A 26,885-nucleotide genomic window follows, 5' to 3' on the forward strand; every position below is an offset into this window, starting at 1 on the left:
ATTCTTGCATGATCAGCCTGTACATGCGTGTTCAGAGATGGTTTTAGCTTAGCCCAGCTTCCCCTGGCTTTTCGTTTCTGGTTGCAAACCATCGATGCTGCGAATTGCTGAAAGCTGCAGCTGGTGACACCCCACTCCCCACCCTCTGGGCCCACCCCACCAGTGATTGCACCGACAGGGGTGGCCTGGCTTCCTCTGTGCTGTTTTCACCAGGTCGCTGCCTGCTCAGAAGGCTTGCCTCTCGTCCCAGGCAGACAGCAAGCCAGCCCCTCCCAAGCACAGCTGGCGGCCCCTTCTCCCCAAGCCTCTCTCGCGTGCTGCCCTTCAAGGTGAGTACCCCGCTATCTCCTCCCCGGCCCTGGGCCACCTTTGCCCTCAGCTGTGTGCAGTCACAACAGCTTCTAAGACCCAGGCTTTTGTGTACGTGTTCAGTGGTCATGAGTACCAGGCTTCCAGGGTGAGCGATGACATGCCCAGGAGGTGATGGGTCGAATAGACTGTAGCCCATCCAGACAACAAAATACTCAGCCGCCACCCAATCGGATGTTGTAGCTCCATGTTAAATTGGCGTTAAAAGTGGCCCTTGAAGGACTGTTCACTAGAAAGCAAGACAGAGCATTTGTGTGTGCAGTCGGATTTCCTCACCATTAAGAGAGAGAGAGAGAGAGAGAGAGAGAGAGAGAGAGAGAGAGAGAGAACAGGGAATCATCTAACAGGAGGTGTCTGGGAAAGTTAACAGCGGCTAAACTAGACAAGAGGCGTTTGTGTTTTCATTTCTTTCATGATGGGTGCTTGCGTTGGGGGGATTTTCCTGGTACGGTGTGAAAAGACTCCTTTATAATCAGAAATCAGCCAAGCTACTTTCTTTTAAATGACTCATCAATGAATACTGTTTTGCCTTTCAAACATACCCCTCTCGAGTTCTTAATCAGCTGCTGCTCCCCGCCACTGGCAGGGCAGGTGAGCTGTGCTGAGTGCGGGCCTGGGGTGGGGTGAGCCAGCAGTCCCCATGCCCATCTCCTCCAGGATGAACAAACCAGAGCTCAGGGAAGCCTTTCTTCCAGGATCTGTCTGATTACTCAGGAGCCCCACTCATAGGCTCTCGCTGGGAGCCCCCTGGGGCCAGGTCAGTGCCTATGGGGACTGGCGGGGGGGGGGGGGGGGGGGGGCGCTGACCCTGTAGCAAACTGGACAAAGATCAAAGGAAGGGCCCACATTCCTGACTCACGTCAGTGTCCAATTTGCTGGGTTACTACTGTGAGCCATGAAGTCTATGGACGGGGGGCGTTACTGCGCCCACAGCTGCTCCCCGCTCACTTTTATCTTGGTTACGTGAGGACAGTAGAGAACAGAAAAAAAAACTGATTCCAGGCTAACTTGTCTAAGAGGCATGTTCCACTTTTGGAGACTCAGCAGGTCTCTCGCTTCCTCTACCTCTAAGGTGGATGCGAAGAGCACACATCTCATGCTTTCTGGCTTTCATGCCTTTGTTGATATGTTTCTTTGCCCTGGAGCAATGTTCTCTTCCTTCATTGTATGTGTCTCTGTGATCTCCAAGGCTCCAAGGGCCAGCAAAAACACCACCTCCTCAGTGAAGCCCTCCTAGATTTCTCCCAGCGCTGGAGAATGTGACTTCTTTCTCCTAATTCCCAAAAGTGTTTCATAGCATTCACCATTGTTGGTATTTATGGCCATGAGCTGTGAGGACACAGGTCATGTCTTATACACTGTTTAAGCTAAGCAAGTGAATCAGGTATCAAGGTACACTTGGTAAGTGAGCTGTGGGATGAAGACCGTCCCCTTGTTCTCACAGAGCTCTCTTTATTCTGCAAAAAGCATTCATGCATGGCATTGCTCTTGACCCTCCCAACAAGCCCTCGGAGAAGGTTGGCTATCATCTCCCTTTTATAAATATATGTTTTTATTGATGTCAGAGAGGAAGGGAGAGGGAGAGATAGAGCGAGAAACATCAATCATGAGAGAGAATCATTGACTGACTGCCTCCTGCATGCCCCCTCCTGGGGATCGAGCCTGTAGCCAGGGCATGTGCCCTGACCAGGAATCGAACCCTGACCTCCTGGTTCATAGGTCGATGCTCAACCACTGAGCCATACTGGCCGGGCTCACCTCCCTTTTATAGACGAGGAAACCCAGGCTCAGTGAGGATCTGTCACTCCTTGCCAGGGTCCACAGGCAGAAAGGGATGCCCAGGGCCAGATGGGGTCTTTCACTTCTGGCCCATGGTGCTCCCCCCGCCTCAGCTCACTGTGCTGCAAAACACAGGCGGGCTTTCCAGTTGAGGCGCAGAGCCCGGGACGCGGCGACTCTGAGCAGCAGGGCAGAGATGTGGGGCATCCCTGAGTCAGGCACCAGGGCACTCCCAACAGCCTCTGTACCTTTTGTCATATGTGGGGTTTCCCCCTTCTGTTTTTCCCTCCTTCTCAGGGGCAAGAGGAAAATGACAGCGCGCCCTGAGGCTTTGCAGTTTACGAATAAAATACTCAACAAGTATTCTGACTAAGATAGAGGGGAATGGAGAGCAAGGCCGCCGGGGGTGTCTTTAGGTCTGGGGAGGAAAATGGTTCGTTTTTGCTCTTTGGCTCTCTCCAAATTTTCTATGAGCCAGAAACACCTTTGTCACAGAAGAAAGATAACCCTTATAAAAAGCCAGCGCAGGGTTTCAAAGACGCAGAGCAGCTCGGGGAACTGAATGGGAGATGTGGCTTGGCGAGCGGCCCGGCCAGCTGGGCAGCTGCGAGTTCCTCCTCTGGACGAGCTTTGCAAACAGGTCCACGGAGCGGAAGAGCAACGGGGCCTCTTTTTTTTTTTTTTTAAGTAAAGCTGACAGGTTATTTTTCTGTTAGCTCTTCAAACTTCATGCACAAAGTAAAGGAAAAAAATGAAAGTCTCACTTCGCACTGGCCCTCATTGTTCACAATCCTGCAAGACAATGTTTCAGTGCGAATCAGCTGTGAGGTGCGTCACCTTTTATATAGATTTTCAAAGATCATGCAATGTAGTCTTCTACTCTGGGCATTTTCACCTAATAATCTTGCTGAGCTCTTTGTACACTGTGAGGTCTACCTTATTCTATTTATTGGCTCTGGGTGGTTTATTGAACAGATGCATCGGAATATGACCAGTTTCTGAATAGTTAGGTTTCTTCTAGTTTTTTGTTTTGTTTTGTTTTGTTTTTGTCCTGGGGGGAAATGCTGACACGCGGCCCTGTACACATCTCTGTGTTCTTTTGAGATAATACCAGTAGGTGTGTTCCCAGCAGATGAGCTGCTGAGTCAGAGCCGTTGAGCTTTGTAATTTCGACAGATACGGCTTAACCCTCCAAAAAGATCACCTAAACCTCCACTCCCCACAGCGCTCGGAGGCCCGTCCCCGAACTCTCACCAACACCATTCTCAGCGATCCCTGTGTGCACCCCGAATCCAGCGATAACCAGCCATAACCAAGGTCCAACGACAATCAAAGACAAATAGCTATTCACCCAGCCGGTGTACCAGCCATTCACCTCTACTCTGTAGTAAGGATTCATATTTACTCATCCTTCCACTACGCTTGAGGGGCGTCGGGACTGTTACAAAGAAAGCTGCTATGAACACTGGTTCTTTAGTGTTTGTGTGGATAGTCTTTCTTGCGCTTTTCTTAGGCAAACACTCAGGAGGGGGATGGCTAAGCACACAGAGAGCGTAGGCATGTTTCATTTTTTAAGAAACTGACAAATGCTTTTTCCAAAGCCGTTGTCTCACACGGTATGCACTGAAAACCACTGGCTTTCAGAAAAGCAGGACGAGTCACGGTGCTGTGTTATAAAAAGGAAACCAGCAGGTTAGGGTGGGATCGATGACGATGACGGAGAAGCGTTCCTCCTAGAGCTTGGGTGTGGCGCTGGACACCACAGAGAGGACCCGCCCGCTCAGGCACAGGCCCTGCCCTGAGGGAGTCCGGCTGTGGGTCCCTCGGTCCTACAGGCGTGTGGCTTTCACAGAGATGCAAATACCTGGAAATAGCAGCGGAGCCGGCCTGCGGTCAGCCGAGGCCTGTACCGGAGGCCACTGCCTCTTCTTTGGTAAACAAACCTAGGACTTCCTTTTCGGGCAGGAGTCAGGATCCAGGGAAAACAGGGCCCGTTACCCTTCTCGGAGCTGGTAAGCCAGCGTGCAGGCAGGTGCTGGGGCACTGGGCCCTCCGGGAGAGGGACTCCGATGGCAGATGCCACCCACCTTTCATGTTCTTGCCACCTGGTTACCCAGAGGCCCTGCCCCTGCCCCTGCGGAGTCTGGGCCTGAGCATTCCCAAGTCACCCGCTGTCCTGCGGTCGTCAGGCTGATAACATGGGGAAGAGAGGGATTCAGGTAAACAGACTCCGATGGAGAAGCTGAGCCAAAAGAAGCCGAGCTGATGGACAGGACGCTGGAATGGGAAGGCGCCAGGGCTCTCAGAGGAAGGCTTCGCTCTCATCTACGCGAACAATCAAGATGGTTCTGGAATATAGACTATCTGACTGACATCGGCACTGCGTGCACCCCAACCTTGCTTGCGATCTTTTTCATGAGGAAAACAGATTTGACATTGAACCTCCACCGTTAGGTGTGTACCACTGCTCCCTGACAAGCCTCTTCTTTATCTTTGCCCTCTCTTTCTAGAAGCGGGCTTGCCTCTGACGCACCATGACACCCCTAGAATTCACAGTGAGTACAGCTCCTGAAATGCACTCCTGTCTTGCCCTTTTTGGGGGTGTGGGAAAGAATCCAGTGTGGGGGAGGGATTTCTCTGGGAGGTTTCCCTGGGTAAGATCCCTGCTGAGCAGCGCCCCATAGAGGCAGTCGATGCGCAGTGCAGAGGGCTTTACAAACGTGGAGAACCAGAAGCCCTTTGGGGTATGTTGTGACGACAGAGGAAAATGCAAATTTAGATTTTTGCTCCCTCCCACCCTCCATCCCTTTGTCAAGGGCTCATGGCTCAGGGTTCTGATCACCAGCCCTTATCTCCACTCCCCCTAGCAGGGGTTCTGGACTGGCTCTGGGCCAGGAACCCACCCAAACTGTAAGGAGGGGTGTTATGTGGGCGTGCATGTGTGTGCATGTGTCTGAACAGTGTGTGCAATATGTGTATATGTGCATGTGTGCAAGAGGGCAGGCATGTTTGTGCATACGTGAGTGTGCATGTGCAAATCTATGCATGAATTGCATGTGTTTGCATGTGTATGTGTGCTTGTGAGGGCCTGCGTCATGGGAGTCTGCCCTGTACACTGCACAGGGCCCTGTACTTAGAGGTGCCACTTGCGTGATTTAATGCTCTACTGTTTTGAAATTCTTAACAAATTTTGAACAAGGGACCCTAAAAATGGTACAACCTGTCTTGGGGCTTGTGTATGTGCATGTGTGTGAGAGTGTGTGAATGTGTGTGCATGCACGTGTGTACATGTGTGCTCATATGTGTGGATACGGTTGGTGCTGCTGGAGCAGAGGACCCATAGCTCTCAGAAGACTCAGAGGGATCTGGACCCAGAAAAGTTGAAGAGCCTCTGAGGACCTTTTTGGGGAGAGCAGAACAGAGAGGAGAAGGGGCAGTCAGCATCATGCGCAGAGTGTGATAACCGTTTGTGCCATCAGTGGTCCCGAGGGGCATTACTCCATGAGAGACCTGTCACGTGTCCTGCAATTGCTCACTCCTTGTGTGTGCCCTCCATGAGCGGTGAGTTCCAGGAGAGCAGGAACCGTGTCTGACTTACCCACCTCTGTATCTTCAGCACATACAGAGTATCTGACATACCATAGGTGCTCAACCAACATTTGTTGAATAAATAAATGTTATGACCCAAGCAGATGCTCTCAGAATCCCTGTTTTCTGCATGTACATTTCTTTTGTCTTATCAAAGGCTTTGGGGCTTGGAAGGGTCAAGTGGTCCATGCCTCTGCCATCAGAGCCTCCAAAAGAGTGTCCTTGACCTAATGCTGTCTTGCGTCTTCTTGCAGAGTCCTATCCCTAATCTGTCTGATGACTTCAGCTATGACTCCACGTCTTCCATGGATGACTATGAGAACTTAAACTTGTCGGACTTCTTCTGTAAAAAAAACAACGTCAGGGAGTTTGCGAGCCACTTCCTCCCACCCCTGTACTGGCTGGTGTTCATCGTGGGCACCGTGGGCAACAGTCTGGTCATCCTCGTCTACTGGTACTGCACCAGGGTGAAGACCATGACGGACATGTTCCTGCTGAATCTGGCCATCGCTGACCTTCTCTTTCTGGCCACTCTTCCCTTTTGGGCCATCGCCGCTGCCGACCAGTGGAAATTCCAGACCTTCATGTGCAAAGCGGTCAACAGCATGTACAAGATGAACTTCTACAGCTGTGGGCTGCTGATCATGTGCATCAGCGTGGACAGGTATATCGCCATTGCCCAGGCCACGCGAGCGCAGACCTGGAGGCAGAAAAGGCTTCTATACAGCAAAATGGTTTGCATTGTCGTCTGGGTGATGGCGGCCGCTCTCTGCATCCCAGAGATCCTGTACAGCCAACTCAAGAGGGATTCTAACATCACCATCTGCACCATGGTGTACCCTCGTGATGAGAGTACCAAGTCGAAGTCGGTCGTCTTGACCCTGAAGGTGATCCTGGGGTTCTTCCTTCCCTTTGTGGTCATGGCTTGCTGCTACACCATCATCATTCACACTCTGACCCAAGCCAAGAAGTCTTCCAAGCACAAGGCCCTGAAGGTGACCATCACCGTCCTTACTGTCTTTGTCTTATCTCAGTTCCCCTACAACTGCATCCTGTTGGTGCAGACCATCGACGCCTTCGCCCGGTTCATCTCGAGCTGTGCCGTTTCCATCAACCTTGACATCTGCTTCCAGGTCACGCAGACCATTGCCTTCTTCCACAGCTGCCTGAACCCAGTCCTCTACGTGTTTGTGGGTGAGAGATTCCGTCGGGATCTTGTGAAGACCCTGAAGAACCTGGGCTGCATCAGCCAGGCTCAGTGGGCCTCCTTTGCCAGAAGAGAGGGCAGCTTGAAGATGTCCTCGGTGCTGCTGGAGACAACCTCAGGGGCTCTGTCCTTGTGAGGGACCGTCTTGCAGGGGTGGATGGTCCCTTTGGAAGTGACAATAAATACAGATACAGCCTCCCCACTGATGGGACCAGAGGGACACCACAGAAGAAAGAGGAAGTGAGAGAGAGACACCTCAGAAAGGAATAATTGGAACATTATTAGTTTGAGTCAGAATTCACCAAGCCAGATTTTTTCCAAACTGCCTAGCCATCCCAGGGCAGCATCCCGGGGCTGCTGGCTCCTGGCTGCCATGCCTGCGATTTTCAGAGAACTGATGGACCGCATGCAGGCTCCCCCGGCTCCCCCTGGCCTGAGCATTCATGCATCTGATCTGTGGCATCTGAGATTCTCAGAGCATTGCGAGTTGCCATGGTTTCAGTTCTGCAGCCACCCCTTCCAGAGCAGACACCGAAGCGTTGGCCACTGCACAAGATTTCACGGAAACTTGCATTTTTGGGGGAGTTTCTACCCTGGTTTTGAGGCTGATACCTATGCCAGGTCTTACAGAGTCTTAATCTAGATTCTAGAATCTTTCCAGACAACCTCAGATCCAGTCCCCCCGGGTCTCCTTGATCTGCTCTGGGCCAGGGAGGGTCCTTGGGCCTGTTTGGAAACGATCTGCAGGACTGGCCACTGGGCCCCTGGGCGACTGACCATCCCAGCAAGTCATCTGGGTTCGGTTGGCTTCCAACCCGTTTCTGTGTCCTGCCGGAGGCCCTGCGATTCCACACCTGCCTCAGGGCTGATGTTGCGAGGAGTCGGCTTGCCCACCGGGGTCATGGAAACGATCTTCTCAGCCCGTGCAGGGAGGACCAGCCCCGGGCCCCCCGTGGGCTCGCTCGGCTCAGTGGCTTTTGTGAGGGTCCACTTGGCTCCCTGTAAATGGGCTGGTCCACCGGCCCTCTCGTTGCTGAGGCTGCTGGGAGGGCATCGGCCTCCATGCTTCTCCTTGCTTAGTGTATAGAGCTATCACGTTTAAAGCTTTCAACTTAGACACCTGACTGGAAAAAAAGTAATATCTCTTTTTTTCTTTGCGTCTTTCTTTTAGCTGTTCAGCAATTTGATCACATTTGAAAACATTTCAAATATTAGAAAAATGCTTAATTTTTTTTAAATTTACTTTTCAATTACAGTTGATATACAATATTATGTTAGTTTTAGGTAAACTAGAAATAGTTTTTGATGTACATTTAAAAATATCTATTACTGGCTATTTTCTTCACTCTGTCCCGATATTTTAAATATGTACAATTACAGAGAAAAGAGCCATATGAAGAGTGTGGTGAGGAAGAGACTGGGCTATGGAAAAAGAATCTCCGAAAGACCTGGAAACCATGTTGGCCGACCCGTTTCTCTCTCCTCTGGTCAAACTTACTTCCCAGGTTTCCCCAGTTAGTCCAGGGAACCGCCAAGGACTGTTAGAGCAGCTTTGCCTGACCCGGCAGCTTCGCCAGGTGTCTAGAGGAAGTATCTGATTCTCCGTGTGCAGGGACTTACTGTGGTTTCAAGGCCAGGCCATCTCTTCCAAAGGGGACACAGAAGCCTGGACCCTGCCACATCCTCCTTCACCTCCTGTCTGCTTCTAAACTACGGGTTAGTGGGAAAGTGCACAGAAAACAGGCAGCAACGAGGGAGCACAGGGGGTCCTACAAAGGCCTCGCTAACCCATCCCGTGTGGGGCAGTTGGTGGAGAATAAGCATTGGCCTTGGACCAGCACATCAACAAGGGCTCCAGTCCCACAGGCTCTGCTCACAGTCAAGGGTAGGGTGACTTCTGCAAGGTCAGTCTATGGGTAGAGCCATCGGCATGGCCACCATTCCCGGGAGACCCAGATGTCGTTGGAGGAACTTGGAAGAATAAGGAACAAGCATGGGCCGAACCTAAATAACAGCGCGCAGGTGGGCGAGAAGAACACAACTCTTCCGTCCTGGGTCCTCTCGATACTGCAGTTCTGGTGTGACGTGTCATGGGCCCCGTGGAGCTAAGGATGGGGGATGGAAGATGGGAGGAGGGTGAGCCAGGATGGAGGTCACTGAATCTCCTCTTAGTCTAGGGCAGCAGTTCTCAACCTGTGGGTCACGACCCCTTTAGCGGTCGAACGACCCTTTCACAGGGGTCGCCTAAGACCATCCTGCATATCAGATATTTACATTATGATTCATAACAGTAGCAATATTACAGTTATGAAGTAGCAACAAAAATAATTTTATGGTTGGGTCACAACATGAGGAACTGTATTTAAGGGCCAGAAGGTTGAGAACCACTGGTCTAGAGTCTACACTATGATGGTGACTCGGTAGGAGTCTAGAGGTAAATAGGACGCTGGGCAGTGTAGGCTGGTTGGCAAAACAGTGCCAGGAGGCCCACCGTCCCCTCTGATTTTGAAGAAAAGAGACGTGGGAACAGCACAAGGACCACGAACCCTGAGTTGCGCCCTAACACACGTCATCATGCCCAGTTCCAAGGGCTTCCTCTGGGATCCCACTGTCACCATGGACTGTCCGGACCTAACAGCTACACTGCAGGATGGAAGACATGCTGTGACTCTTATGCTTTAAGATTCGTTGTTGGCAAATTGCCTTAGTTTTTAAGTGATTGCATAAGTAGGACCATTTGACACTCAAATTAAACCAGATTTCAGGAACAGAATCATCTTAAGATAAAAAGTTGGAAGAGTCCACACGGGGAAATCCAGGAGGAAGTTGTGATCATCCAACATTTCCAGAAAACATGCTGTGTGAGTACTTTTTGAAATAAAGGAGGATTATAGTATATCATTACATTTTACTAGAACTCTATGCATCAGAAAAATGAAGAAAGTGAATAAAGTGTGATGTTTCCATTACCAAACATGGCTTTTCAACCACAAAGTTTAAAAACAAACACCTAATTTTGAGCTGACCCATCACAACATGTATATTCAAGTGGGAGTCATTGTTTTGAAGTAGTGAGTTTGACATCTGGTCTTTTGAAATTGTCGTTCAGGCCTACAGCATACTCATGCATTCATTCAACAAGCATTCATCTATGTACCATGAACCTTTCTACTCACTGAGGTTATAGTGGGAATACAAGATCCTTGCATCCCAGCAATAGGGACAGGCCACGTGCCACGTGGACTCAGATTTGGGAGAATGCTCTGGAAGGCTGTGTCAGGTGAGAGCCCGTGGTTGAGAATCACGAGGCTGGCCTTTGTATGGCTTACCAACTGGTTTGCAGACAGTTCCCGGGACAGGCAACTCACATGGCAGCCTCCTTGGGTGAGTCCTTGGACAAGCAGCTTTGTGTGTGTTTCTGATCTGGTGTATGTGCCTTGTATGTAGTAGATACAATATGTTGAACTAATAAATTGGTTAAAATGTAAAATTAGTCATTTGTCCAATTTGTACTGCAGGTACCGGAAATCAGCTGCCAGGAAACTTTGGAAAAGTAAAGTTGGACAACCTGGAGCAATGGCACATTGTGTCCTTTGGGTAGTAATGTCATCCCCTTCCCTACAGGCAGCGAGAGGAGCGGGGGGTCCAGGGAGGGCTGGCTAGAGTGGGCTGGAGTGGCTCAGACTGCCGCCGGCCCACTCCTGAGAAGGGTGTGTGTGTATGACCTCTTGCATTGGCCCACGGTGGCTGTTACAAACAGTCCTGCGTGAGGAAGCAAGCAGCCCCGTGAGCGCCTGCCGCTCTGATCTGGTCACCCTTCCCCGGAGGCCTTTGCCATGGCAGGGTGGTGCTGAGACGTGGTCTTCCCATGATGGGCTTACGTACACAGCGTTGGCTGCCATGGAGGATGAGACTTTTGGACACTTCGGGTAACTGATTCAATAAATGAAAAGCTGTCACGTGTTCTGTGTCTGCAATCTTTGAGTGGATGTGCTTGCTTTCCCAAATCTGAGTTGGCCTCAGATGTTAGAGCTTAACATGGAAAGTAGGTCAGAGTTTGGGCAAAGGCATCTTCTGCCCCACCCTGGCCTCATAATTCCTGGTTTATAGAGGACTTTAAAAAAATCATCTCATAATCTATGCTCCAGTGAAATGAGAATGGTTTAGAGCAGTGGTCGGCAAACTCATGAGTCAACAGAGCCAAATATCAACAGTACAACGGTTGAAATTTCTTTTGAGAGCCAAATTTTTTAAACTTAAACTATACAGGTAGGTACATTGTTATTAACTTAATTAGGGTACTCCTAAGCTGGCCTTTGCTAAAAACGTCCTCAATCTGATTGAGGTACGTTCGCTGAGGTCGACCCCTTCCAACTCTCCCATCCACACTCGTCTTGTAGCCAGTGTCACTCAACTTGTGCACGAATCGCCCGCGCCTCCACCGAGTTGAGTTGCATATCCCGACACCCCCCCCCAACCCCCCCCCCGCCCCCGCTTCTTCTAACACCACTTCTTCAAAATAGACTCGCCCAGGCTGAAAACCGACTTCTGTGCATGGGCCACGAAGTTTCAATCGCACTGTACGTGCGCGCCCGCACGTGGTATTTTGTGGAAGAGCCACACTCAAGGGGCCAAAGAGCCGCATGTGGCTCTCCATCGGCAGTTTGCTGACCACTGGTTTAGAGAAAACCACGCCCACAGCCATCTCAGCATGAGTAGCGGGAATAGCATCTTCTCTAAACAGCTCAGACATTCCCTGGGCCCTGGTTCCCCCATGTGCAACAGCTGGTTGACTATGGCAAGAGCCTATTAAGATAGAAACGCCACTATTGACATCAGTGAACGGTATTGCACTGAGCTGATCTTTCTCTTGACTTCTTTCCCATGCAGACCAATGGACCTTCTTTTTTTTTTGGTCTCATGCACCTTTGGCAATCGGACAAGACCTATAGCCCTCTGCTCAGTGTTTTAAAATGAATCAAATATATAGGATTACAAAGAAAACCAATTCTATTGATATATAATTCTCCACATATTAAAACGATTCATGAACTAGTAATACGTGTGCCTCTCTGTTGGTGCATTAAGTAAGATCTACCAGCAGGTCTAAGGACAGCCTTTGTTTCTGGGTGGAGATGAGCACCCATGATATTTTGTGAGTCTACAACAGTTGTCACATGACATGAAAATATCTGTCATTTCCACTGGTGACAAAGTCAAAGTTCTCGCCAATTCATACTAGTGTGGCATGTTATCTATATCCCTAACTGCGGGGAGGCCTACATTTTAGTTAGGAGTTAGGGGAGAGATGCCAGTTCCCCCCAACCCAAGTTCAGAGCTTCTGAATTCAGTGTATGGACCAGCTTGGGAGCCCATGTGTATTGTTAAATTTTTTTTGGGGGGGGGGGGGAGCCCATGTTTAACCTGATCTCCACCAACTCATACCCATTGGTACCAAACTCACATTTCTTCCTCTGATTCTTAAATTTTGGACATGAAGGGAACTATTTTGGATTTGGGGAAGGGATTGTTTCCATTTACAAGCGATCTGCCAATTAGCAACACGCCCGTTGAATATAAATATAAGCCATAAAAAATGTGGGTGTAAAAAGATTGTACCTGTAGAATATTTTCATACGAAGCGATTCGTTTAGAAATGCCTTCCTCTCCGAGAATGAACTTTCCATCACTGCATCTGGCTGGGCCAACACATTGAGGGAGAAGTTCCGGTTCCAAGATTTAAGGGTTGCTGTTGGAGTTAAATTAAGAAATAGATCCATTAGCTCATCTTACCCCCTTTCCTCAAGTCCTAACCGAAGTGGTGACACAGCGGCCATCCTCAAGGACCTTCTCGAAGTGGCTCCCAGATCAGCTCCGCCTCCATCACTGGGCAGACTCATGAATGAGTTAGCTCAGGTGGACCAGAGCTGACTGGGTGGTGCCCATGGATCTGCATTTTAACAGGCCACCAGGGAACCCAAATAAGAAAGTCTTTGGTACTTGCTTTACATTTACTGACACTAAATGAACAGCTTGACTCTGGAGCAAAGCGGAGTCCAGGGTCAACCTTGGGCTTTTTCTGATGTCTGTACCCTTGGCGACGCAGGTGGCTCTGGGCCTGATCGGAGATGGGTCCTGGTTCCCCATCCTCCCTCTTCCACAACCAGGGCAAGAGAACACCCAACCGTTCGGTGTGCGTCCTTGCCGGTGGCCAGGGCTGTCTTTACAAAGGCTTCTGGTTCCACGCGTGGACCCCGTCTCCTGTGACAAGGCCTCTTGGGAAGCAGGACGGGGCCTGCACTCCTCAGTGCCTTTCTGTGGATGCACGCAAGGCCTCGAAGGCAGCCGGAGTCAGGGGAACAGGCGGATTGCCTCTTCCCCGCCTGCTGTCACTGCCTTTGGTGTCTGTTTGGTAAACGGTCCAGGTCTCCATTCCACTAACACGCTGCCTCCACTGGACGGGGTAGCTGGCTCTGGCCACCCCAATGCTGCCCCTTCCCCACCACTCTTTTCCTCCGATGAGCAAGGTGACTTCTGCTAACCTGCCTGCAGTCCAGCCCTGCCGGAGGCCTTGGGGAAGGCCCTTCCTGCTTTTCCCTCTCCTCACCCCTTCTGTGCTCGCTCATCCTTAGAGCCCCTCCCCTCCAACACCCTCCAGGGAGAAGACAGTGCGGCCCCACTGACCTGGCAGACAGCTTTAGGCTCCCAGGAGTGGGCTCCTTCTTTCGTGGCTCAGTCGGGCTCCTTGGGAGCAGAAAGCTGGGGAGGGCCTCCTGGACCCACCTTTTCTTGGGTGAGTCCACAGAGCCACAGGCCCAAAGCCAAACGGGGTCAGGACACGCACGCATCTCAGGTCTCGTGAGGCCTGTCTCACGTCTCTCCCTTTTTAGCCAAGAAAACCATTCATTCCAGGCTCCAGTTGGGGCTGCGAGCTCGGAGATAACCTCAGTGCACACGGGCCAGAAGGTGTGAGGAAACCGCACCGGTTTCGGTCCTCCCACGGGCTCGGCGGCGGGGAGGGAGGAGACACACATCAGAGGCCGAGGTTGGCCATCGCGCTTCTGCTCGGCTTTACCATCTTCCCCCAGGAGCCCGGGGCGTGGGAAAAGCAAAAGGCTGACCTTTCTTTCAACCCTCACCCACTTTGAACGGCTTTCAGAACAGCTGTGCCCTCCCCCTGCCTTTTTATGGCTTCAGCTTCAACTGCTCCCTCAAAAAAAGTCCGTTTTCTCCTCTGGGGCGACCGGTTTCACTATCTATTTGGCTTTTCAGATATGTGTGGGCGGCGAGCTCCTCTCGCCAGATTTTTCCCACGCATCTTCAAACCGAGAGGGCTGACCCTGCTGAGTGTCCTTCTGAGTCACCTGGGGGTCGCCACATCCCCCAGCACCAAGGGACGCACGTGGCCTGAGGAGGCGTGGTCCCTCCACGTGCCACGGAGCTGGCACTGAGCTGGCCAGGAGCCTGGGAGCAAGCATGGGCCTTGGAAAACCTGGGGCAGACTTAGGTCGTCCTGGGCTGCGTGGTGCTTTAGCGGGTGGGGGAGGTGCGATGGGGATTCTGACATGGAGGCCCCCAGATCCCAGCCCCAGACACAGCACGTACATTTGTGTCTCGGCTCTCGTTCCAGCCCCCACCCCGCAAAGCCACCAGGCCTCTAGAGGGACTGTTCCAGCTACAGAGACCCCTCCTCTGTGCTGTTTCGGGTGCTTGGATGAACCAATCTTCCGTTACTTCAGGCTGGTCGTAGGACAGAGTGAGGCTTGGATTGAGGACATAACAAGAGGGAGGACAGGGGGAGGAGCCACTGATTGCTCACCTCACCTGCACCCTCTCCAAACCTCTCGTAGGCCAAGGGAGTTCCAGGAGCTTCTGTCCCTCACCAAGTTTGCCAATGGCATTGCTGAGGGCTTACAGCTGACCAAGGCATAGGGACCGACCAGTGATTGGCCAGTCCCTGAGGATTCAGTAACTGGATCACCCTGGCAGTGCTCAATGCTGTGAGAGTGAGGGAAAGGGGGGGGGGGGGGGGATGAACGGAGCCAGGGAGCACACAGATGCAGAAAGTTACTCTGAAACGGCTGAATAAAGGGAAGGCCACGGGAGAATGGGGAGGGTTGCAGGGAAGGGGGCTGGGAGGTGTTCTATGAGGCACAGGGAGACCAAGGGAAGGAGCTCTGGCATCCCCAGATGTGGACAGCCCAGCCTGACCTCAATCTGACTGGTCCAGGGGTGACTGGGACACCGCCCCGGGCCTGACCCCACTAGAGCCTGCACTCCTCCCTCTGCCAGCTGCCCGGCCTGTACCATGGTGGACTCATTGTGGTTTTAAGCCATCCATGACCTCCCCACCCCACTCTTCTGGTAAATCAGACGCCCGCCCTTGCTCACAGCGCTGTACCGTGGAAGGGCTGGGACATGTGAGCCGAGGGCAGCTTGCCTGGTGGAGGGCGGTGGGCTGGAATGGGGATTGGCCCAGGCAAGTCTCAACACCCGCCCGAGTGGGCTGGGAAGTATCCAGAGATCAGGCCGTGCTGGACTTCTCAGAGCCAATCTCCCAGCAAGGCGGCTTAACCTGACTCTGGTCTGGGTAACTTCACTGTGTGCCTTACGTCCCAATGGAATTAAAGATGACACCATCCTCAATGTCATAGTGTTTATTCAAATCCTGAGATTAAAAATACACTTCCAAACGGTACAGCAGAGGCTGTAAAGAAATGTTTGGGGATACAAAAGGTTCTCACCCCCACTGTGCAGGTGGGGTGTTGGCATTTGATGTGCTTCTGGGTAATTCTTTGGCAGGTCAGAATGAACCGGGTGCCCAGGCCCACTATCCCATGAGGCCACGAGGACTGAGGGTTAGTCGATGAAAGTGCAATTCCGCTCAGAAGCCGTGCACCTGAGGCCCGGGTGTTGCTCTGTAGCCACCAGGCAAGAGCATCTCTGGATAACCAGGTTCTATGGAAGCCTTTTTATTAAAATGCTTCCCGATATTTAAAGATATGGTTCATTATTTTTAAAGTGATTAAGAGGGAAAAGGCTTTATTCAGTTTTTTCCCACTTCCTTGAGTCACAGTGAAATGAGAAAAACTTACCCAAAGTTCCACTAAAAAGCGCCTTTTGGGAGTTTTGTAAGGTGGACAGCTGACAGCAGTGGCTGTGAAGGGCGACCCTCGGCTCTGAGCACCACAAAGGGCTTCTCTGCTCTAATTCTCAACCCCCGCCCAGGACGGGGTTCTCACAGGGAGTTACCAACACAGACTTAGGAAATGACAGTCCTGAGAGTGTAGCAGTGGACATCTAATCGGCACCATAAGCCACAGACTGAGTTTCATCCTCAGCCGGGGGACTTCCTTTCATGAGTGAAATGGCTTCACCGCGTTAGGTTGGTGACAACGAACATGTTTGGAGAAACCATCCCCTTCATTTTTGAGTCACAGTATGAGGCTTCTTTCCACTTCCCAAACCCCATGGGGTTTTCCCGTTCCAGGTTCCTGCTGGAGAATTTGTCTGCCCCTGGTTGTCGACCTGAGTGCGGTGGGCTCTGTAGAGGCCACACTTCACCCAAACCCGCTTCCTGACAGGCCTTGCGCTCAGGGTGCTAGATTAGTGGTGGCTTCTGAGGCCGTAGTGAACAAGCCAGCCAGCATCAATATCAAAAAAGAAGTGACTTACTCAGAGCTGGGACCTCAAGGTGTTTCCTCCTTGTTGATTTCTAGTGCCATTTTGTCTACTGGCTGGGCTACCACCTTCGCTGGGTCTTCATTGTCATTTGCATTTTAAAAGTACCCCAACCCCAAAGCCTCAGTAAAGCTGGGACCCTGCTTAGAATGATAAAGCTGTTGCCACACCTCAGGAGGCAAGGCGGTCTCCAGCTGCAGAGTGCACAGCAAACCCGAGCTCACACGCAAAGTAACGGACAGGAGTGCATCCAACACAAATATGCTACAGGGGACGGCCATGACCTGGGGATCGATCGGACAGTCCTCCCACCACCAAAGGCCCTTTTGCAACTGCAGTCAAGGCTCCAGGGGTGCTCACCATGAAGGGTCCCTGCTCCCCAGGGGTGGCTCTGGGTTGACAGGCCAAGTGGTCTTAAAGCTGCAGCAGGACCTCATGAATAGAATGTCCCAGGCCTTTCACAGGAACCCTGTCAGCTATTCACTAGATGCTGGTTCCTGGGATCCTGCAAAAGCTAAGCTCTCACCAGATCCCAGACTGCCCTGCGTTCTCCATTAACTGTTAGTTTCTTTCACGTGAGCAGCTACTTTCTATTATGCTTTCCTGGAAGGGGGGAGGGGATGGATTCACAGGCAGAACAACGAGCTCTGAAGCCTTCAGTCTCGGGCTGTGGCACAACTGAGGACAAGCACATGCTGTGTGGTTCTGGTGCAGGGTGCCACCAGGCCCTTGGCCGTAGATGCTAGAGCTCTGGTGGCTCCAAGGAGAGAGCACAAGGCCCAGCTTTTCTCCGGAAGGTTGTTCACCATTCCCCACGCTCCACTTAAACGAACCCCACAAGGCCCAGCTTTTCTCCGGAAGGTTGGTCACCGTTCCCCACGCTCCACTTAAACGAACCCAAGTGCCCAGTCTCCTGCTTGAACGAGGGGTCTGAGCCCATTGCAGTAGCCATTTCCTCCAACCCCTGCCCCAGGAGTGCTCTGCTGGGGCACAGTGGGGTCGGTGCTGCTCTTAGTGGGGGGCCCTGACCCAGCCTCAAGTTCTCAGAACCAGTGAGGCCAGGCTCATGGATGACAGAGGGCTGCCGGGGCCCAGCGCTCTCTCCCTCAGCCCCGGTCAGCGTGGGCTGCCTCGTCAGATGTTCTGCTCAGCAGGAAGGACCGAGGCCCTGGCTACAGGCGGCTGGCCCCCCTGAACAGGCACAGAGGCCATCAAAGTTGAGCTTCTGCGGTGGGCGAAGCAAAGGGCCAGAGACCAGGAAAAGGAAACATCTGCCTCAGGGTAGGTGGCTCCTGGGCATCAGGTTCGGGTTGAGCAGCAGGAAGTGGGCAAGTGGTGCCAGGGAATCGGGACCAAATGGTGAACAGAGCAGATTCATGAGTCGTGCCTGTTTACACGTGAGTTACCTAAGACTTAAGAAGGCCCCTGTTTTTGAAAGTGGTTCTCATCCCGATTATGATCATTAGTAAATGTATCTGCATGCGAGGCAGCTCCTATTTGTATAAGTGAAGGCCATCAGCCAAGAAGTGGGACCTGCAGGCCAAGCACGAGCCTGCTCTCTGGTCACAGATTGGTGTTAATCGGTGTTGGGCTTTCACCGTCTGTATGGGGTGGCTTCCGCAGGCTCTGAGTGTGGTGGGTTCTGTTCCCTGGATTACTTTCAGTTCTGATTCTTAGGGGAGATCTGAGAGGCCTGGGTGATGAAGGGCTTTGCTCGTGGACAGAATTGCCCAGCAGAAGGCCCAGGAGGAACGGGCAGTTGGAGGGGCTCTGGAATTGCTGAGTGTGGGAGCAACGCCAAACTTACTGGGGCGGAAGGGACAGGAACATGGCCGGAGGAGGCTGGTTGAGGTCTCGTGAGGGCCCCTGGCACCCTGACTCTCATGATGACCCTGGGACCCAAGGCCTCACCGGGTCCGGCAAGGGCATCTGGCTCATGGTCTCTCAGGATGCCGGGCCAGGCTGGCAGAGCAGGGCAACTCTTTCCATGGGCAGAGGTAGGTACCACCTCTGGCCTGTGAAACTCCCCAGGAGGCTTGGAACCAACTGTGCTCAGGAGTGGTGAGGTCTCCGGCAGTGCCCCTTCGGGGGCGAGGCAGTGAGGGAAAGGCTGCGTGAGCCCCTGGGAGCTGAGCTGCGGGCTGAGTGCACGCTGCCCGGCCCATGCAGCCAGGAGAGCAGCCAGGGTGTTGTTGAGTTGCATAGTTGATCAGCTTTGGAGTGGCTGGACTGTTTTTGTTGTTTTTGTTTTAGTGTTTTATGTGGCAGGTGAGAGAGTAGTGTTTCCTGTGGGTGAAGTGAAACTGCTGAAATCCAGGTGCGGAGGCTACAGGAAATCACTCCCATCGTAGATCACGGGCCGGTCGACCGTCAAGTGGAAAAATACTTTTTTGGAGACAAACCTGAGGAAACAGAGATGGACATGGAGGGTGTTACCCTGAGAGCCGAGAGGCCGAGGCTGCAGGGGCCTGGAGGGCGAGGGTGCCGGTTGGCAGAGAGAGCCCTTTGAGGGGACCTCTGCTCAGAGGCCTGGGCCGCACCCAATTTCCTGTCTGGCCAGCTGAGCTCTGTGTCTGCAAAGAATCAGGGGCCCTGGGACATCACCATGAACATCACCATGGACTTTCAGAGTGCTCTACCCAGTTATTCTGCTGAAAACCCAAGTGGATTGGGAAGGGGGCCCAGGATGGGGGATGTGGCCACCAGCTTGGGCACCACACAGAAGAGACGTGGCTGCGTGCTGATCAGGCAGGTCTCCTAAGAGGCAGCCCCAATTAAGGGCTTATGCTGGAGCCAGAAGACATCAAAGGGATAGGTGGCCATAACTGGAGCTCCCGTCTCATGTCTCCACGAGCCCTGGCTTATGGGCGATGCTCATCAATGCCGGTCCTCTCCCACGCCCTTCCTTGGCTGCCCTTCAAGCTATATCTCCCTACATTGCCATCTCACCCCCCAACCCCTCCACTCCTGGACCTGGACCTGCTGCTTTGATACAGGGCTTCCCAGAGGCAGCACACGAAGCCCCTGCTCCCTGACAAGCAGGCCAGGGACTTCGCCCCACAGTTCTATCCTGTTTATCCCTAGCTTTAGCCGTCATTCTTTTATCCCTCTCTCTTTCAACAATCTGTCACTTCACCCACCCACCCACCCACTGAATCCTTCCACTGTATTTACTGAGCCTTTCTGTGGCCTGGACATGGGGAACTTGGACATCAGAGAGGCAGGAGAGCATGTCGGTTGAGTTCAGAGCCTGGAGCTGGCCAGCTGTGTTCAAATCTGGCCCCATCACTAGCTGTGTGACTTGGGACTGTCACTCGTTTCCCCCTGGTCCTCAGCCCTTAGCAGTAACATTAGGAGAGAGATGGTCCCTACTACCTGGGGATGCTGTGGGGCAGAAGTGAGTCCGTGAGTGTGGAGGGCTGAGAACATACTCGACATGTAGTAAGGCTGTAAGTATCAGCTTGTGTGTTCATAAAACTGGCAACACATTGGAACACTGTAGTATAGGGGTCTAAAATCAAAGAACTCTTAATAATAAAGGAATGATAATTAATTAATCTATTTTCAGTGTCCACCTCTGTTCTTGAGACCAGGTGGCAGGTGGGTGGTCCGGATGCTGATGCATGAGGAGGCCCCTACCTGGAGAAGGAGTTGTCGAAGATGAGCATGTAGATGCCTGGTGTGCGGACTTTGAGCTGGCCCTGGATGTTCTCCTTGTGGGAATTGCATCGGGTGGTGGGAATGAGGACCTGGGTGGAAAAGCAGGTAAGGAAAACCATCAGAGGCTGAAAGGGCCCCATGGACCCTCTGGGAAGACCCTTTATTTGGGGGGAGGAAACTCAGTGTCCTGTCTGAGGTCAGAGCTGAGCTGGGCTGGGATCAGCCCCTAGGGGTAGTGGGGTGCCTTCCACACGCCATGGTTTGGTGATAACTTGTCGCAGGGGTAGGTATGAGTTTCATCCAGATCATGAACTGGTCAACACCCCAAAGGAGTAGACCCCAGCCCCCTCTGACCATGGCCAGTGCCGGAACGCCCACCATCTGCAGAAGCAGCCCCTTTCTGGCTTTAGGAAGCTGGGGCTCATTCTAGGTGAAATCCGTCTGCCTGGCTGTTTCCTGTTGGCCCCAGTTTCATACAAAGCAGCAGTTTTCAAGATACTGGACATAGGCAATGAAGGTCAGGGATCTCTGAGAGAACAGGACGAGCCTTAGCTCACTGCTAAGGAAACAACCACCAGAGAGGACAATCAGAAAACAAACAGGAAGATGTATACGCAAACCTAATCTCATCAATAATCACATTAAATGTAAATAGTCTAAACATCCCAATTAAAAGGCAGAGATGATCAGGTTGGATAAAATCAAGACCCAACCCCATCACACCTATAAGAAATGCTATTTAAATGTAAATATACAAATACGTTAAAAGTACAAGGATGTAAAAAGATGTACCATGCTACACTAGTCAAAAGAAAGCTGGATTGACTATATTAATATCAAAGTGAATATTATATTAAAGAATAAGACCAGGGATAATTTTATGATGATAAAGTTGTCAATTCATCAAGAGGACATAATCCTACACATTTATGCTCCTGATGACAGCTTCAAAACACATAGAGCAAAAAAAAAAAAAAAAAAAAAGGTATAATTACAAGGAGAAATAAAATAAATTCACAATTATAGTTGGATATTTCAGTATCTCTCAATAATTGAGGGGATAAGTAGACAGGAACTCAATAAGAAAATAGGCCCTCGCCAGTGTGGCTCAGTGGGTTGGAGCAACGTCCTGAACACTGAAAGGTTGAGGGTTCGATCCCTGCTCAGGGCCTGTATGGGAGGCAACCGATCAATGTTTCCCTCTCTCAATGATATCTCTCCTTTCCCCTCTCTCTAAAAATCAATAAAAAATGCAAACTTAAAAAAAAGAAAAGAAATGGAATACTTGCACAACACTATCAACAATTTGACCTAATTGATAATTATAGAACAATGCCACCCAACAATAGCAGAAAACACATTCTTTCCAAGTGCACTTGGAACATTCAACAGGTATTCTATTAGGCTGTAAAACAAACAAACAAACAACTTACATCTAAACGGATTCAAGTTATACAAAGTGTGTTTTCTGACAATGGGATTAAATAACAAAATGAATAGATTTCTGCAAAATCCCCAAATACTTGGAAATGACATCACACACTCTAAATCACACACGAGTAAAAGAGAAATCAAAAGGGAGATCCCGAAGGCATAGGAGAGAGTGCCTGGGTGTTCCTGACACCACAGTACATTCGCTCTGGCTGGAGGCTGCTGGTGGTGAGGGTGTGGGATGGGCCCAAGACAAGCCTGGAGGGGACAGAGATACATGAGGACCTACTATGTGTGGGCTCTGAGGCAGCTACTTCTGCACATTATCTCGTTAAGTTTCATTCATGTTCGATAATATTCTAATTCCACTGGGGTCTGAGGTCCCCGGGGAGCCGAGTGGTTGGGGTGGTTAGGTCATGGATGTGGTCCATGACCTAAAACTTCTGAGCCTGGCCTGAGGCCTCCTGCAAGCACAGGTAGGAAGGAGCTGCTGGGCAGAAAGCCTGCCCTTTCTACAGGGACACCTGTGCGCCCTGCATCTCCTACCTACAGTCACAGCCTTGACGACAAAGCAACAACCAAGGGATCGTTAAGGCAGGTCCTCTGAAGAGGATACATTTAAAATAAGACTCTTCATTACTTTAAATAAATACATCAAGACGTCTAGGGGAGACTCATAATTGCTCTGGTGTCAGAGCTCATGCAGTTGAGGTGACGGGACGATAATGGCATAAACCGGAGACAGGGCTCGGCGGTGATGTCTGGGGACACCTCCTTGGCCCCCATGCCTGAGTGGCCATGCCCTGATGCAGGTGATGTGTCTGTAAAACAGTCCACATTGGTTTAACTGATCTTTCTATGGGCTCCGGTGTCTTGGGGTCCTGGTTCAAAGCAAGGTTCTATGCTAAATGGAAAAAGCCAGTTAAAAAGGCCACATACTGTCCGATTCCATTCACATGAAATGTCCAGCATAGGCAAGCCCATAGTGAGAATGAGCTGGTGGCTGCTGGGTAGAGATTAGAGGGGACTGCTAGTGGGTCCATATTTTGGGGGGATGTGATAAAAATGGTATCAGAGTAGACAGTGGTGGTAGTTGCAAAACTTAGTGAATAAACCTAAAAACAAAACAAAACCCCAATGACTTGTACATATTAAATGCTGAGTGATATCTCGATAAAGCTATTTAAAAAGTAAGACGTTAGCCTGACTGGCATGGCTCAGTGGTTGAGCATCGACCTATGAACCAGGAGGTCACGGTTCGATTTCCAGTCAGAACACATGCCTGGGTTGCAGGCTCAATCCCCAGTGTATTTGGGGGTGGTTGGGGAAGGTGGTGCAGGAAGCAGGCGATCAATGTTTCTCTCTCATCATTGATGTTTCTATCTCTCCTTCTCCCTTCTGAAATCAATAAAAAAATATATTTTTTTAAAAAGTAAGAATTTAAAGGTCCTGTTCCCAGTTCCGGTTCCTCCCCTGACTCCCTCTGTGGCCCTAGGTGGCCATCGAGCTTCTCTGGCCAAGCCTGTGTCCTCACAAGGGTAGCCTCGAGTTCCTGGTGTACTGTTTCTTTAACAAGTGCCTTCCCAAATTCAGACTCTAAGCTCGGTGTCCAGGCATGGAGGAAGTCACCCTGGAGAGGGTGAGGCAAGGGTGTGTGTGTCTCTGACCGGTGCCACCAGAGTCGGGGCCGGCCTTCTGCTGTGCTGCTCCTGCCTGGACACTTCTCTAACCCATGGCCCCATATGCTTCTCTTGGTTTGGCCCAGGGTCTCCTGCTCCAATCACTGGCCCCCAGGCTGGGTTAGGTGACCACAGTGCCCACTCCCTCTGATTATGACACTCACCCCGTGAATCATGGCTGCCTTTTCACTAGGGGCTCTGGTTCTATTGTGAGCTCTTCAAGGGCTGATCCCACGGGCCCCACAGAGCCCAGTACAGAGCAGAAGCTCAACAAATGGTTGTGAACAGACTGCAAGCATGAGCACACTTCCTGTGTCTGCACCTCCACAATCACACTGCACCCGTTGTTTCTCGTAAGACCCAGGCTGTCAGGGGGCCACACAGGACAGATGCTGAGGACGTGTGCTGGACCTTCCCCATGGTGACATCTGTTTGTTTGGGGACCTCAGGTAGAAATAACCACCTCCACCTACAGCTGGCTGGGGACAGGGGCCTGTGAAGGCAGAGGAGCAACTGAGCACCCAGCTCACACCCTGCCTCTTCCCCCGTAGATGGGCTTCTTCTGCCCCCTGGCGTCCACTGTGGGAAAGACAATGGTGGTCATAACCCAGGAAGGCACCTGGAAGCCAGAGAGGAGGCGTGATTCCTGGTACGAACCACACAGGTGTGGCAGGTGAGTGACTGGGAAGGGGAGAGACCCAGGGCTCAGCCACATGTGGGCAGGTGGAATGGCAAAGGTCTGGACATCTGATTTAGTCACCTCCTCCCTCCCGGCCACAAACACCCACAGTGTTAATCTGGGTGGTTGCAGTGCTAGGCGCTTGGTGGGCCTGGGGACCGGGAGGGTGAACAGCAAAGGTGCTGGTATAAGCTCTTGGCTGTGCAGCAGGGTCAGGGCGGAGCTGGTAAGTGCATCGGTATCACTGCTGCTCAACCAACCACACAGGCAAGTCACTGCGCACCTAAGCTTGCTTATCTGCAAACCGGACGAAGACCTGCCCCACAGAGCAAGACTCCACCCTCCCGGTGCCCAGTTGGCAGGTGGCCCTGGGTCCACTCTCAGACCACAGGCTCCAGGACCTCCGGGCTGGGGCATCGCCACCTCTCAGGAAGAAGTGCCCCAAAGCCAGGTAGGTGGCATGGCTGTCAGCCCCCAAAATGATGAGAGGGCAGAGCAGTGTTCAGATAAGAATGAACGAGACTGCCTTCAGCTCGGGGGCCTTCCCACCCCTACCCCGAGCCCCCCAGAGCACCCCAAATTGCTCTTCTCTATCCTGTTTCTTGCAATTTTGGAAAATGGAGATTTGGCAACCATATTAAGGCCCGGGATCCACCCCAGCTCCCATTCAGCGTGGCTGACTGTCCTCACCATTCCCTCCACTCAGTGATTCCAACAGAACTGGGATTTTTACCCAAACCAGCTCTCATCCATTGTCCCTTGCACCCTGACCTTCTTCCTCACCCCACATTCAATCGCCACCACGGGTCCTGTTCACCTGCTCGTGTCCCAAATTCCACCCCACCCTCTGCACTCTGACTTCCTCCCCTTGATCCAGCCCCGTGGCCCTCAACCTGGCCGCTCACTGCAATCACTAGGGATGTCTGTGCCCCTGCCACACGAGGACCTCACTTCGTGGTCCGGGGAGTGGCCTTGGGGAGGGTTTAAAGACGCTCCCCAGCTGTTTCTAACGTGAGGCCCCGGTTGAGAACTGTGGTCCAGACCACCATCAATATTGCAAGCTTAGGATGTCTCAGGAGCGTATGAACTGGTCTCTGGCGTGAAGATTTCAAGCCCAACCAACCCAAGTGACAGTGGCTGTTTTGTGGTGAGATGTAGGGATCTTGGGAGATGGTGATCTCACAGTGATACTTTTTGCTCTGCACGACTCTGTTAAAAAATAATCCTTACATTGAGCCATCCGTCTGCATTCCTCAACGTTTCAACTACCAATCTATCTGAAGGTCAGACTGAAGCTGTCTGACAAAGGAGTGACCTTCAGACATTTGAAGACCGCTCTCCTGAGCTTCAGGTCTCTCCTTTCCCAAGCTGGGCAAGCCCAGGCGCCGTGCCTGCTCTGTGATGCAGCCAGAGGGCTCTCCCACCCTGGTTTCTCTCCGTGTCCCTCTCACAGCTGGGGCCCGGAACATTTCAAGAGAGGCCTGCCCAGCAGAAGGCAGGACGGCCCTGGCCCTGCTGTAGGGAGGGCCTGGCCAGGCGTCCTGATGTGAGCCCGGGCCCACTGGCAAGGAGCTGGCCTCCTTACCTTGCACTGATCCAGCGGAGTGTCCTCTGCCTCCCTGAAGACCACGCTGAAGGAGATACTCTTGGGGTCGGAGGAGAAGACCCAGCTGATGGTGAGGCCGGTCTCGGCCACGGTGATGGAGATGAGGCTGTAGGTACTGGACCTCACAAACAGCTCCCTGCTACCCTCCCCAAAGCTGGCAATCTCATCCACTGTGAAGGGCAATTTTACCCTAAAAAAACAAATGAAGAGAGGGACCTGATCAACATGGGTAAACTGATTTAATGGTAATAAACTCCTTCAGCATTTTCTTGTCTAGGAAGCTATTTATTTCTTCTTCAATGTTAAATGATAGCCTTGCTGGGCAACATAGTCTTGGTTGTAGAGCCTTGATTTTTATCACTTTGACTATTTCGTACCAATTCCTTCTGGCTTGAAATGTTTCTGTTGAGAAATCAACTGACAATCTTATGGGAGCTCCCTTATAGGTAACTAACTGCCTTTCTCTTGCAGCTTTTAATATTCTCTCTTTGTCTCTAATCTTTGCCATTTTAATTATGATGGGTCTTGGTGTGGGCCTCTTTGGATTCGTCTTGTTTGGGACTCTCTACACTTCCTGGACTTATGTTTTGTTTACCTTCTCCAGATTAGGGAAGTTTTCACTTATTATTTTTTCAAATAGGTTTCTCAAACCCTTGTTCTTTCACTTTTCCTTTAGGTACCCCTATGATGCAGATGTTATTATATTTCATGTCGTACCAAAATTTCCTTAAAGTATCCTCATTTTTATCTTTTAAATTCTTTTCTTTTTGCTGCACTGATTGGATATTTTCTGCTACCTTGTCTTCCAAATTGCTGATTCAAACCTCTACTTCATCTAACTGACTGTTTCTTTTTTAAAAAATATATATTTTATTGATTTTTTACAGAGAGGAAGAGAGAGGGATAGAGTTAGAAACATCAATGGGAGAGAAACATTGATCAGCTGCCTCCTGCACACCTCCCATTGGGGATGTGCCCGCAACCAAGGTACATGCCCTTACTGGAATCGAACCTGGGACCTATTAGTCTGCAGGCTGACACTCTATCCACTGAGTCAAACCGGTTAGGGCTGACTGTTTATTTCTTATACTATATTCTTCATTTCACATTTTTGTATTAATCATTTCTCACTGGTCCTTTTTTATGGTTTCTATGTCCTTTTTCATGCGGTTGAAGTTCTCACTAAGTTTCTTGAACATCTTTTTT

General features: G+C 51.3%; 2 protein-coding genes and 1 long non-coding RNA gene across 5 annotated transcripts in view; 1 reads left to right on the forward strand and 2 right to left on the reverse strand.

Moving 5' to 3' along the window:
• Positions 1–230: 230 nt before the first annotated feature.
• On the forward strand, positions 231–10,646 carry CCR9 (C-C motif chemokine receptor 9). Of its 3 annotated transcripts, none has more exons than XM_070391677.1 (3): positions 231–329; positions 4,659–4,703; positions 5,991–10,420. In XM_070391677.1, the coding sequence occupies exons 2-3, from the start codon at positions 4,683–4,685 to the stop codon at positions 7,077–7,079; spliced, it is 1,110 nt and encodes a 369-aa protein (XP_070247778.1). In that variant the 5' UTR covers positions 231–329; positions 4,659–4,682; the 3' UTR covers positions 7,080–10,420. The 3 variants fall into 3 exon arrangements, 2 of the variants coding, with proteins under 2 accessions (XP_070247778.1, XP_070247777.1); XR_011468131.1 differs by lacking the exon at positions 231–329 and adding an exon at positions 10,462–10,646 and having other exon boundaries at positions 4,563–4,703; positions 5,991–9,804; XM_070391676.1 differs by lacking the exon at positions 231–329 and having other exon boundaries at positions 4,563–4,703.
• Positions 8,267–13,867, reverse strand: LOC138992749 (uncharacterized). Its single transcript, XR_011468132.1, has 3 exons — positions 13,628–13,867; positions 12,563–12,692; positions 8,267–9,048 (listed from the first exon to the last, which is right to left on the reverse strand). It is a non-coding gene; the product is annotated as an uncharacterized lncRNA (long non-coding RNA).
• Positions 13,868–15,585: 1,718 nt separating this feature from the next.
• Positions 15,586–26,885, reverse strand: part of FYCO1 (FYVE and coiled-coil domain autophagy adaptor 1) — a 64,295-nt gene continuing 52,995 nt past the window's right edge. Inside the window, 3 exon segments of the mRNA XM_070391684.1 lie at positions 15,586–19,026; positions 20,264–20,373; positions 25,659–25,869. Coding sequence (XP_070247785.1) covers positions 18,951–19,026; positions 20,264–20,373; positions 25,659–25,869 — 397 coding nt within the window. The 3' untranslated portion in view covers positions 15,586–18,950.

This window comes from Myotis yumanensis, unplaced genomic scaffold (assembly GCF_028538775.1).
Source record: "Myotis yumanensis isolate MYYU_CA2020_CCGP unplaced genomic scaffold, mMyoYum1.0.hap1 SCAF_14, whole genome shotgun sequence".
NCBI classification, from domain to species: Eukaryota; Metazoa; Chordata; class Mammalia; order Chiroptera; family Vespertilionidae; genus Myotis; species Myotis yumanensis.

What these genes read in the sequence shown, in the direction of transcription:
- CCR9 (XM_070391677.1), top strand. Translation starts at nt 4,683, where the DNA reads ATGACACCCCTAGAATTCACA. An exon ending in TGACACCCCTAGAATTCACA is followed by an intron (nt 4,704 to 5,990) that starts GTGAGTACAGCT and finishes GTCTTCTTGCAG; the next exon opens with AGTCCTATCCCTAATCTGTC.